The 14,142-nt window shown below is 34.8% G+C and overlaps 1 protein-coding gene across 1 annotated transcript in view; it reads left to right on the top strand.

Moving 5' to 3' along the window:
- Positions 1-14,142, top strand: part of XRN2 (5'-3' exoribonuclease 2) — an 86,027-nt gene that overhangs the window by 43,406 nt on the left and 28,479 nt on the right. Inside the window, exons 18-24 of the mRNA XM_077871976.1 lie at positions 666-773; positions 863-952; positions 1,613-1,685; positions 7,275-7,358; positions 9,311-9,408; positions 9,996-10,075; positions 11,288-11,344. Of these exons, the coding sequence (XP_077728102.1) occupies positions 666-773; positions 863-952; positions 1,613-1,685; positions 7,275-7,358; positions 9,311-9,408; positions 9,996-10,075; positions 11,288-11,344 (590 nt within the window). The remainder of the gene's footprint in view (positions 1-665; positions 774-862; positions 953-1,612; positions 1,686-7,274; positions 7,359-9,310; positions 9,409-9,995; positions 10,076-11,287; positions 11,345-14,142) is intronic.

Genomic DNA, 14,142 nt, shown 5'->3' with positions numbered 1-14,142 from the left:
TCTGGGGAAGGATGATGTTTGTCATTAAGTGGAAAGTGTAATTTAATCATTATCAACTATGTAATTATAAATTCATGTTTTACTTTTGTCAGGATTTTAATTCACTAGGCATAGAATCAAAACACATATCAGGAGGACTTCTCTTTCCTATCAGTAAAACTTACTGTTTTCTTTTTATGGGTTTACTTAAATATTTTTATTATAAAGAGAAAGTTGTCACAGTGAAAATAGGGAATTGTAAAATGAAACTTCGGCAGTTTTATTTAGTCACTGTTCAGTGATGTCCCTTACCCATCTGTATGCTAATTAAGTACCAGCTACCACTGCTCTTATTTTGATGATGGCAGGAAAGAAATGTTAACCAAGCACATTTTAAGGGTAAAAAACTTCACCAAATTGTGTTTGTAAATAGAGTTTGGTATTAATTACTGATTATTAAAGACTCTTTGCAATAGTTTTTAAATACTTTAAATCTTATATAAAGTAAAAGTTCAGTTAAAACAACTGTTAAGACTCATGGGAAAAATAATCTGGAATATACACTGAAAATCATGTGTTTTATAAGTGGAATATTGTAGACTAAAATTCTAATTTTTGTTTGCCTTAGTGTCCATCTTGAACATAGATTTTTATTTTTGTTGTTTGTTTGTTTCTAATGATTGTAGGGCTGTGCTTCCTGGAAGTGGTATTACCCATTCCATTATGCACCATTTGCTTCAGACTTTGAAGGTATTGCAGATATGCCATCTGATTTTGAGAAGGGCACCAAACCAGTAAGCTTAATTATGTAGTCATAAAATTCATAGAATTTTGACTTAGATAAAAATTGCATCTTAAGCTTTTTTTTTTTTCTTTCTTGCAGTTTAAACCATTGGAACAACTTATGGGAGTTTTTCCAGCTGCGAGTGGTAACTTTCTACCTCCATCATGGCGGAAGCTCATGAGTGATCCCGTTAGTGTCTTAGTATTTTGAGTGTAGTGGTAACTGGGTTTTGGTCATACATTTCACTAAGATTAGTCAGTTGCTTTTGCATCTCATAGTTAAACTAGTGAAGTCCAAAACCAGAGTAAAAGTATTGAATTCTTCTGTATATTCCCCCCACCCCACCTTTCACTTGGCTGTCAGAATCCTATCCAGTAAATAAAATTAATTTATGTTTGGGAGAATTCTTAGAACAGTTACTTTGTTCTCAGCCTGTCTGTAAATCATTATTTTTATTTGTTCTAGCCATGTGTGGTGGCTACCTGAGTTCAGACTGACCTACCTAAAATCATCTCTCTGGTTGTTTTGTGTGCCACAAAGAAAGGGGGGAGATCCAGGCAGGAAGTAAGAATTATTAGAATCTGTAAATTCTGCATTGATTGTCTAGGGTACACAGTTGTCAGTTCTAAAATTCCTTCTAATAATGCCTCCCCTCCCCCATTTTTTAAAAAATAAAATTAATTTTGTTTTACTACTGGGATTAATGACCTGATAACAACATTTTTTTAAAGGAATAAAACCTTATTTTCTCATCAGGCCTGATGACATGAATGAAAGATACATCAAATTCTTTAAAACTCAGACATGTGTGACTTTTGTTTTGAATGTTTACTTTTCTCCCTGATACAGGATTCTAGTATAATTGACTTCTACCCTGAAGATTTTGCTATTGATTTGAATGGGAAGAAATATGCATGGCAAGGTAAAATTTAGACATTATTACTTTTTGTTTAAAATAATTTCCTCTTTTTGGTAAACTGTAAGCAAACATGATTTATGGAATGAAAGAATTTCTGTAAAAGATAAATATTTTAGGAATTACATGTCAAAATTTGATTTTTTTTCTATCCATCCTGACATTAATTAATAATTTTATAGTAACATTCTGATGAATAGTAAATTGGGTTGAAATAGATTGATTATTCTGTCTTTTGTCTCTTTTGTGATTAATTAATGAGTCTTGGGCTTGCTCCTTCCAGTTAGTAACTCATTGACACCTTGTATGGTTGCTGAGAAATACAGAAACATGATTGCATAATGTGGAGGTTCACTTATACTCCATGGGAATTTGAAAATGAAAAATGTATTAGAAATTTAGTTTTAAATACTTGACAGGAATCATTAAAGCTTATTTCTTATTTATTTATTCAGCTGTTATTTTCTCATTCCTTCTGTTTACCGCTTTTGTAAGAATGTCAATTTTAAATCAGTACTAATTTTAATGTGCTGTTTACCACTCAGCAAATGTGTGATGATGACTGAATATAAAACACAATAAAGAAATCTCGCACACAGTATGTCAACTGTTGTTTCATGCTAAAGCTCCTTTCAGCAAATCACTTTAACCTTTTCTTCCACTGTATATTTTTCTAAGATAATCACATTTGATAAAACCATGTTTTTACCTTTTCCTTGGTTAGTTCTTGTGGTGCAAATGACCAGTAACATGACTCAGAGAATTGTGAGGCAGGGAGGGATAAATAATAATCTGCAAATTGAAAATCACTTTATGAAATTTAGGGTTGACTTTTGGTTTATGTAGTAAAAGAAATTTCATATTACTTAATGGAATAATAATGGGAAATGCAGTCCCGATTGAGGTTAGCAGGTGTTGTGCTCTGTGGTCATAGTTTGTTATATGTGAATGGATTAAAGTCTTAGATTGTTTTTAAGGTGCTTTGTGGAGGATATTTTGATTAGAGGGAGAGGAGGCTAAGAAGCAGTAAAGTAAAAATAGAAGTACATAATCAAGTATATTTTTGTAAGTATTAAATAAATGAGTAAATATATAAACATGCAGATGTCTTGCTTTCTGTAAATATCATTGTAGTATAAATCATCCAGAGGAAAAGTGAGGCAATCAATGCACATTCATTAGTTTCTTCACATCCTTGCCAACATGTTATTTTCTTTTTTTATTCAGTAAATGGCTTTTATGTATTTTTAGTTGAAGTATAATTGACATACAATATCCTATTTCAGGTGTACATCATGGTGATTTGATATTTTTATAGGTTATGAAATGATCCCTGTGATAAGTCTTAATTACCATCTATTACCATACAAAGTTACTATATAATATTTTTGGCTATATTGCCTACACTGTATATTACATCCTCCTGATGGACTTATTATATAACTAGAAGTTTGTATCTCTCAATCTCCTTCACCTAGTTTACCTGTCTCCTCAACCTCTTCCCCCCATCTGGTAACCAACAGTTTGTTTCCTGAATCTGTGAATCTGTTCCTGTTTTATTTTGTTTGTTCATTTGTTTTTTTAGATTCCAGATATAAGTGAAATCATGGTATTTGTCTTTGTCTGTCAGGACTTGTTTTGCTTAGTATAATACCCTGTAAATTCATTGATATTGGAAATGGTAAGCTTTGTTCTTTTATTATGGCTGAATAGTATTTCATTGTAGATGTACACCATATCTTTATCCATTTGTCGATGGACACTTGGATTGGTTCTGTATCTTGGCTATTGTAAGTAATGCTGCAGGGAACATAAGGGTGTATTTATTTATCTCTTCAGATTGGTGTTTCTGTTTCTTTGGATAAATACCCAGAAGTGGAATTGCTGTATTGTATGGTATTGCTATTTTTAACATTTTGAGAACCTCCATACTGTATCCCATCGTGGCTGCACCATTGGGTATGAAGGTTCCCCTTGCACCACATCCTCACAAACACTTGTTTGTTTTTGTCTTTTTGATAATAGCCAATCTTAAAGATGTGAGGTGATAACTCATTGTGATTTTGATTTGCATTTCCCTGATAATTATTGATGTTGAGCACCTTTTCATGTGTCTCTTGGCTATATATATGTCTTCTTTTGAAAAATGTTTGTACAAATCCTCTGCCTGTTTTTTAATTGGATTTTTTTATATTAAGTTATGTAAATTCTTTACATATTTGGAATATCAACCCCTTATTGAATGTATGATATGCTAATATCTCCCACTCAGTAGGTTGCCTTTTCATTTTGTTGATGTTTCTTTTGCTAAACAAAAGTTTTTTAGTCTGATATAGTCCCTTTTGTTTATTTTAGCTTTTGTTGCCCTTGCCTGAAGAGACTAATCCAAAAAGATACTGCTGAGGCTGATGTCAAAGAGCTTACTGCCTGTAGCTTCTTCTAGTAGTTTTATAGTTTCAGGTCTTACATTCAAGTCTTTAATTCATTTTGAGTTTGTTTATATGGTGCAAGAAGATGGTCTAGGGTCTGGTTTTACTCTCCTAAATGTAGCTTTCTGGTTTTCTCCACACCATTTATTGAAAAGACTGTCTTTTCCCTTTGCATTTTCTTTCCTCCTTTGTCATAGATTAACTGACCCTATGTGAGTTTTTTCTGGGTTGTTTTATTCATTGATCTATATGTCTGTTTTCATGTCAGTACCATACTCTTTTGTTTGTACCATAGTTATTTATAGTATGGTTTGAAATCAGGGAGTGGGATACCTTCCACTTTGTTCTTTCTCAAGATTGCCGTGGGTATTTGGTGTCTTTTGTGGTTCCATACCACAAAAATTCCAATTTTAGAATTCCTTGTTCTAGTTGTGTGGAAAATGCCAGTAAGGTATTTTGATAGGGATTGCATTGAATCTATCTATAGATTGCTTAGGATAGTATGGACATTTTAACAGTAGTCTTCCAATTCATAAGCGTGTAATATTTTTTTCATTTATATGTGCCTATTTCCTGCTTTTTGATAGTAGCCATCCTAATGGGTATGAAGCAATATCTCACTGTGCTTTTGATTTGTATTTCCTCAATGATTGGTGATGTTAAGCATTTTTTCATGTGCTTATTGGCTATTTCTAATTTTGGCGAAATGTCTATTCAAATTTTTTGCCTATTTTTGAGTTGGGTTTATTTTCTTCCATTTTGTGATTGTCTTTCTATTTTGTATGATAGTGTCCTTTGATGCACATAAATTTTTAATTATGATGGAAGTTCAATTTTTGTTGGACTATTCTGTCATTGCATGTGTTTTTGGTGTCATATGCAGGAAGTCATTGCCAAATCCAGTGTTATGAAGCTTCCTCTCTGTTTTCTTTTAAGAGTTTTATAGTTTTAGCTCTTAACATTTAGGTCTTTGGTCCATTTTAATTTAATTAAATTTTTGTATAGGGCATATGAGGTTAGGTTCCAGCTTCATTCTTTTGGTATGAATATCCATTTTCCCAGCACCATTTATTGAAAAGACTGTTCTTTCCCCATTGAATTGTTCTTGGCACCCTTATTAAGAGTCATTTGACTGTGTATCTGAGGGCTTATTTATGGACTCTATATTCCATTGCCCAATATGCCTGTCTTTATGTCAGTACCAAACTGTTTTAACTGTAGCTTTAGTAAGTTTTACAGTCAAGTGATAAGAGTCCTCCAAATTTATTTTTTTTCTTGCGGGTTGTTTTGGCTAGTTGGGGTCCCTTGAGATTCCAAATGAAGTTTAGGATGAATTGAAGCTCAGACCTTTAATGTTTTTATATTTTATGTAAGTATTTTTATTTATTAGACTGTAGCAAGAACACAACTTTTTTGAGGTAAAATTTAGTAGTCTGAGGGGTTAGAGTTACTCCTCTATATGTTTTTTTTTTTTTAAACTTATTGAAAGTAATGTAATGCTTAAGTTCTTACCTAAGTTGAATGTATCTTAAAATGATAGAAGATAAAATATATCTGGGTATTTTTTCAATATTTATTGAACACTTGCATTGTTGTGTTTTTATAATATTTATATAACATGCATAAGAGGAATATAGCATACTCATTTCAAATGGTATGTATTTTATATATGAACAGAGAATTTTAAGTCATTTGACACGGTGGCAGAACTAAGATCTGAACCCAGAGAGTGTGACCACTATGTTTACCTAAGTGTTACCACTACTTGGGTTACTTGTGTTGCAAATGACACAGGATTAAATGAGTGAATGAATGTAACATAATAAATAAGTACTCAGGAGAAATTGGCTGCTAATGTCTTTACTATCAGCTCACTCATGCGCTAACTGTATCACATATGAGTATAAGGCATTTCTTTCCTGGCCGGTAGGGCTGATTTGTTGTTTAGTAACCTTATTGCTGTCATTAGCACTGCAAATTGCTTACCAGTTGGAGCTGGCTTTTGGAGTTGATATTGTAGAAGAGTTTTTCTGATAATTTGTGTAGCTCTTAAGTGTGTGACTAAACAAAACTTGAACAACTCCCTACATTTTTCCCATGTAAATGTTTACCAGTAGATGAAATAGCTATTTCACCTATCAGCTCAGGTTATAGATGTTAATATTCCTGAAATCACTTTTCAGGCCCTTCAAAATTCACACTAGAACTTAGTTTCTTTTTAACTTTAAAAAGTACATACTTGCCTTCTAGGTAATGAAATTGTGTTGCTAAACTTTGAAAATATGGTAGCTAAATAATTAATGACAACTTTGGGAACCTTTAATTTCTCAGGATTTTAAAGAGAACACTCACAAGTATGGCAGTTTTGACTGACAATAGTTTCAAAATTATTTAGCTCTATTTAGCATTTCTCTTTGCTATTTTACATTTTTTATTTTGTTTTAAAGACTATATGTGGCATAACATATACATATGGTTCAATAACTTTGTATATTTTTCTGATAATAGATACTATATTACTGGTGTGCTGCTTTGAAAATTATGGATGGAGGTTGAAATAAAACAATTACCTTATTAATTCCAGCACATTCTACAGGACGGTTTTCAGCCTGAATACGAACAACTGCAATTCTGCCCACTGCCCCAAAGTTTTATAAGTCAGTCTATAAAAAACGTTTTGTATCTAAATCAGTTATTAGGTTTTAAAATGTTAACAATACTATGCGGTTTTAGAGTTGGAAGACATTTCATGTGTTTATTCACAATGAAAGGACTTTCTGAATATTTTAGTTGAAGTCCTAGAAAGATGAAAGGACAAACTCAAGCTCTTGCCACATTAACTGGCTTGCCTAAGGGTATCCTCTTAAGTAAGGCATGAGAACATAGACTGGTGTCCAGGGGGCCACTTGTTCATTTAATTTAAAAATTTTATCATCATGCAAAACATAGTTTTTTTCATATGTGCCATTTTAAGGATGGAAGATATATAAAACTTTTTTCTGACCATACAGAAAGTATTTGCATCTGAGATTTGAATAAATAGGTTCAATTCCAAAGTGTTTTTACATCAACAGGGATATTCTACTGGAAATGTTTATTTGGACCAATAATAAGTGGAATTTGGGTTATCCTAATAGTTGAGTGTTGGTGTGCATTTCTTTCCCAGGTGTTGCTCTGTTGCCTTTTGTGGATGAGCGAAGGCTGCGAGCTGCTCTAGAAGAGGTGTACCCAGACCTCACTCCAGAAGAGAGTAAGAACTACCACTTGGTCTCAACGTTGAGTCTGTATTATACGACTTTACACTTCCCTATGGAATTAGACACTTTCCGTTTGTTAAATTTCACACAAGGGGCATAAACCATAGGTTATTACTTCTTTAAAAACCAAGTCAAATTTGCATCTAAAATGTATTATCCATACGGAACACCTGGGTGGCTCAGTGGTTGAGCGTCTGCCTTTGGCTTGGGGCATGATCCTGGTGTCCTGGGATCGAGTCCTGCACCGGGCTCCTTGCTGAGAAGACAGCCTGCTTCTCCCTCTCTCAGTCTTTCTCTTTCTCAAATATATACATAAAATCATAAAAAACAAACAAACAAACAAAAAAAACACTTCAAGGGGTGCCTGGATGGCTCAGTCTGTTAAGTATCTGACTCTTGGTCTCATCATCATGAGTTCAAGTCCCTTATTGGGCTCCATGTTGGGCATGGGGCCTACTTTAAAAAAAAAAAAAAAAAAAGACTTCAAGAATGTCCTTTGACTTTGATTCTTTTTTATTTTATTTTATTATTTTTTAAAGATTTACTTCTTTTCGAGAGAAAGCGCAAGCATATATGAGGGGAGCAAGGGGAGGAGGGAGAAAGAGAATCCTCAACCAGACTCCACCCTGAGCACAGAGCCTGACATGGGGCTCAGTCCCAGAACCCTGAGACCTGCGCCAGAGCCTGACATGGGGCTCAGTCCCAGAACCCTTGAGACCTGCGCCAAAATCTAGAGTCAGCCATTTAACTAACTGAGCCACTCAGGTGCCCCTTAACTTTTTGATTCTTATATGACCTGCACACACGGAAATATTTTTCCATGCTGGGAGTGTATTATTTTCCTTCATCTCCCTTCTTCCCTTCATCTCTTCTAAATAACAATAACTTTGTTTAAAAAGTTATGTTGAAACAAAGGCATTCACTCATAGATTGCTAACCTGAATGTTATTTTGTACAAAAAGTGGCATTTAAAATACAGTAAAGGTGGGCCACCGGGGCTGGTGAAGGATCTCAAGATGGCTGGACGAAAACTTGCTCTAAAAACCATTGACTGGGTAGCTTTTGGGGAGATCATACCCCGAAGCCAGAAGGCCATTGCCAACTCCCTGAAATCCTGGAATGAGATGCTTACCTCCAGGTTGGCTACTCTTCCTGAGAAACCACCTGCTATTGACTGAGCTTACTACAGTAAGCCAATCTGGCAAAGGCTGGCTTGACTTTGAGAAGAAGTTTAATGCCCTGAAGGTTCCTGTGGCAGAGGATAAATACACTGTCTAGGTGGATGCTGAAGAAAAAGAAGATGTGAAAAGCTGTGCTGAGTTTTTGTCTCTCTCAAAGGCCAGGATTAAAGAATATGAAAAACAGCTGGAGAAGATGAAGAACATAATTCCATTTGATCAGATGACTGTTGAGGACTTGAATGAAGTCTTCCCAGAAACCTAATTAGACAAGAAGAAGTATCCCTATTGGCCTCACAAGCCAATTGAAAATTTATAAACTTGAGTTGGAGAGAAAGCCCATCCTTCATATTATAAACATTGGACATATATATAAACACCAGTATAATAAGCCTGTATAGAAGTAATTTCTCTGTCAGCCATCCTTGAATAGTCTTTATTATCAGATCGTATAATTAGTTTGGGTTTTCTCAGGAAATGGTTATATAGTTCTATAAATTACTTTTTCCCTTATCTTATAATACTATATATATTCAGATATCTTTTTAGTGACAGTTTTTTCTGATAGATATTGATCTTTGAGACCTTATTGTCAAACTTGATTTTCTTCTATGGAGGCCTCACATTTAGGTCTGTTACTTTTAAATTATTTTTATAAACCTTATATTTAAGTTTTTAAAATTTAGATGTTTCTTATTTTATTCTCATAAAAGTTGCTCTTGGAGATATAATTGTTTGATCTTTATTCTTTCCTTATTTCCCCCCAGCTAAAAGAAACAGTCTTGGAGGTGACGTCTTATTTGTGGGGAAACATCACCCACTTCACGACTTCATTTTAGAACTCTACCAGACAGGTTCCACAGAGGTATGATCTCTTTTTCCATAATGAAGTGCTTTTAGTGTGATTACTTGGTTAATTCATCAGAAATACATTGGTTAAGTTTTGATAAAATAGAAACAGATACACTGTTTTAATCTTTAAAAATCATTTAAAAAGTATAAAATTTTGTGTCATTAGGTCTATGTACAGGGTTGTGTAGCCATCACTGCTATCCACTTTCAGAACTTACTACTTCTCAAACAGAAACTGGATATCCCTTAACACATCTCCATTCTTCTTTCCCCTTACTTCTGGTAATCTGTCTTCCACTTTCTGTCTGTATGAATTACTTGTTCTTTGTAAGTGAAATCCTATAGTATTTGTCCTCTTACGTCTGATGTATTTTACTTAGCATAAGGTTTTCAAGGTTTATCCATGTTTTAGCATGCATCAGGACGTCATTCCTTTTATGGCCTTTTCTTTATCCATTCATCTCTTGATGGAAACCTGGGTTGTTTCCTCCTCCTGGCTTTTAAGAATTATGCTACTTTGAGCATTGGTGTATAGGTATATATGTGAGTTCCTGCTTTCCATTCTTTTGGGTATACGATAAGGAATGCATTTTTCTGCAGCCAGTGGATGTACCACCTGAACTATGTCATGGGATTCAAGGGAAGTTTTCGTTGGATGAAGAAGCTGTTCTTCCAGATCAGTAAGCATTCATTTATGCACATTGGGGTGGTTGGGAGGAAGTTTAGCTAGCATTTTTTCCTGGTTGCCTAAATGTTTTATTTTCTGGTAATAGTGAGAAAACAAAACAACCTGCTGGACTATAAAAAAGACTTGGGGTCAGAGCCTAGCTCTTCAGCCCCTGTATATACAGGGGGCCCTGGGGGTCCCTAAAGCCCTTACAGGAGATCCATGAGGTCAAAACTATTTTCATAATAATACTAAGATGCTATTATATTATTTGCTTTTCTCATTCTCTTTCTCTCTTGAGTGTACAGTGGAGTTATCCAGAAGCTGAATGTAGTGTGATAGCTATCTCAAGAGATTGAATCAGAAGCAGATAAGAGAATCCAGCTATTAAGATAGATATTAAGCCAGATATTAAAGAAATTTTCAAAAATGTAAGACAATGACACTTCTCTCTTTTTTTGCTTTGTAAAAGCTTTTCATTAAAAATGTTATTTAATGTTAACATGTCATAGGTTTATTATTGTTATCTTTAAATTAGTATTTCAGAAATTTCTTAGTTTTAATTTTTAGTAAGTAAATATTGATAGACATAACCGGTGTAACCAGGAGCTCTTTGAGGTCCTTGCTTTTTAGGACTATTTTAAATGGGTTCTGAGATCAGAGTTTGGGAATTGCTAGTCAATTGTATCTTCTCTTTTCTAGATCATATTGGGTGGTTTTCCAAAGCAGTGACGCTATTTTGTAATTTCTCTGGCAGTTTGTGAGAGATCTTGTTGCTCTACATTCTTGCAACCCCTTGGAATTGTCATGACCTTAATTTTTGTCAATTTTATGGGTGTTTATTGGCACCTCGTGGCTTTCAGTTGCATTTCTCTGATTACTAGTGAAATTGAATGCCATATGGTATATTTATTGACCATTTGATTTTCCTCATTTATAAAAAGTACCTGTTTTATTCTTCTGTTATTTGTTCCCCCTGGGCACCTTTTTGGTTTGTTTGTATCCTTTACAAATTCTGACATGAGCTATTTGCCAATAATAGTTTTCTGTTATTCCTTGTTAACAAGGAACAGGATTTTTTTTTTTTTAAGACAGGATCTTTTTTTAAAGATATAATTGGTTATGTGATTTTTGTTGGTACATTTTAATGATTTCTCTTTCCTAAAGCAACATTTTAATTCCACTTATCCAAAAGGTTACAACTTACTCTCTTCTTTCTCTTTAGAATAGTATGTTCTCCTGTCCCCATGTTACGAGATCTGACACAAAACGCTGCAATCAGGTAAATCTTTCAAAATTCATGCCGTTGGACCAAAACACAGCTCTGAACTTGCAAATAAGTTTAAGATCTCTGAATCACAAGGAAATGGCAGCCATTATTCCACCAGGGCTTTGAGATTGGAGAGTCCCTGTGTTGCAGACCTCAGAACAGAGCCTCTTGACTTTAAATTATGTATATTGTTAAGGTTACTGATTTAACAAGCTTGCTTCTCTGCTTTCTGGTTTCCCCTGACAACATCTGATTCTTCCCGGATTAGGAGAGTGGGAGGTAGAAAGTAGGAGTTCCTAGGAGTAGTTTACTGTGTAGGAGCAAACAGACCTCTTTACTCCAGAGGCCCACACAGCTTATAATAATCTGTGTTATAACAGATTATTGTAATTATACTTACAGGTGTGGCCCTGCAGAGTTTAAAAACAAAACTGTTACATATTGTAATTTTGGTTGAGATAGAAGGAATTTGTAGAAATGTTTACCAACAATTATTATAAACTATATACAGGGCTAATTTCTGCTACCTGGACGATGTACTTATATTTCATTTCTTGCCTGTTGACAGCATTTTCTATATGTAAATATAATTGACTGTTTAGAACACAGTACTCATTTGCCTAATTCTTGCATGTAATCACTAATCTCAACGACAAGGTTTATGTTACCGTTTTCTTAGACAAGACGAAGTTTTAGGCAGGACTAAGACAACAGATCCTAGTAATTCAAGGATTTTGTAAAAGCCTGCTTGCCTTTTAGACTGTTCCTAAATCCTCCTTTCCCAGTCATACTTACTATTTCTCTTCTCTTGGGAAGTGTTTTAGATTTTATTTAGATCTTTTGTGTAAAGTGTAAGCATGTTAGTTTTCTCCTTAATAGATTCAGATAGCAGCTGCCACTTTAGAAAGGCTTTTATTAAAAAAAAAAAAAAAAAAAAAAAGAAAGGCTTTTATTGAAAGAAAACTGTGGTGAATTAGGAAGAATCTTTCTAGATTACTTTTATTTATCTTAACACACATTTTTAAATCATCTTTTTTTTTAAAAGATTTTATTTTTATTTATTCATGAGAGACAGAGAGAAAGAGAGGCATAGACATGGGCAGAGGGAGAGGCAGGCTCCTTGCAGGGAGCCCGATATGGGACTTGATCATGGAACTGGGATCACGCCCTGGGCTGAAGGCAGGCACTCAACTGCTGAGCCACCCAGGCATCCCGTAAATCATCTTTACACATAATTTGTTCTGGTTCTTTGTCTTTGAGCTCTTCTGTTAAGGGTGGGTAAGAATGGTGAGCCAAGCTCTTGGGCTCATCACATTCTGGTTTGGGCAGATCCAATGGGGACACTATTGACCCTTGTGGTCTCTGCCTTGCAGTGGTGCTTTAGGCTAGTTAATCCCACTGATTCTGTCTTTGGATTGTCATATGCTTGTTTGTGCTTGTCACATGCAGTTTTTCTGCATGTTTTCAGAGGCCTTTCTGCCCAGCCCTCTAGAAGTAGTTAATTCTACTTAACTTCCTGATTAGGATAGAGAGACTTATCCAAGGGAGGAATTACAAAATTGACAAATTCTCTAGCTTCTTTCTGTTTGTATGGTGGTGTTACTGTTGGTTGGCTGCTTCTGATCCTGAAGAGGCCTTTGGTATGATTTGATATCCACTGTGTTCATAAAATTATTAAGTTTATAAGACAAATCCCAGATCTAGGTACATAGTATGTGTTGAAAATAACCTCACAATAAAATTGATTTGCCTTAATTCTTTAGAGATTTGTGAAAGACCATTTTAACTTTTACCTTATGAGCTAATTTTGTTCTGAGGGATCAACTTTATCAGGTTGATCCAGTTTAGTGCAATTTTTGTGTGTTTATGTTTGTTCGGGGGCTTATTGTTCATCCCAGTGTTGTGTTTGTTTTATAAATGAAAATTTGAGAATGCAGGCCCTGGTGCCAATTGCTTGTTACTACTATTTTGACTACTGGCATTTTTTCCCTTGTCTGTTTGGATGCATCTGGTATTCCATCCCATATTTGAGAAGTTGTTTCTTCAGCTTGGGTTTAGGTGGGTTTTTCCCATCACAGAAATCTTTAACCTGTAGTGTTAAAAAAAGCATATGATTGAGGTTATTGAAGTGTTTAAGTTCCTAGAAGGACTCTTAGCGAAGTTTGGTCAGCTGTGACCCAGGAGATCTTTTTTTTAAATTCTGATTCCATAAGTCAACATATTAGTAACTTAATTTTGAATAGAACAGAACTATCTTCCTTAATTTTCCTCATCCTGCTCTTTACTATTGTAATTTGCTTAGATATAATATCAGTAGACTGACTTTTTGTTGACTTTAAATATAGGAGCACCTGGATGGCTCAGTTGGTTAAGTGTCTGCCTTCAGCTTAGGTCATGATCTTAGGGTCCTGGGATCAAGCCCTGTGTCAGGCTCCCTGTTCAGCAGGGAGTCTGCTGCTTTCTCCCCCTCTTCCCTTCCCCCTGTTTGTGAGATAGATAGATAGATAGATAGATAGATAGATAGATAGATAATTTTTTTAAGGCTTTAAATATATAAAACCCCATATGATTTTAAAATTAAAGAGATGTTGTCTTCCCACTGCAGTGGCACAATTTTCTATTCATCTAGAGGAGTAGACCCCCACACCCCTTTGTTTTACCTTGGACTCAGTGTTCCAGACTTCTCTGTCCAGTGGCTCTTACCAGTTCTTGTTCATCTCCCCTCTCTGTCTCTGACCCTCCTGTTTTCCCAGTTGCTCAAACTTACGTTCTGCTTTCATATTATATACTTTGGCTTCTCATTCTGCATT

Source organism: Canis aureus, chromosome 26, assembly GCF_053574225.1.
Source record: "Canis aureus isolate CA01 chromosome 26, VMU_Caureus_v.1.0, whole genome shotgun sequence".
NCBI lineage: Eukaryota > Metazoa > Chordata > Mammalia > Carnivora > Canidae > Canis > Canis aureus.
The sequence above is the reverse complement of the archived record's forward strand: the minus strand, read 5'-3'. Positions and strand labels throughout refer to the sequence as shown.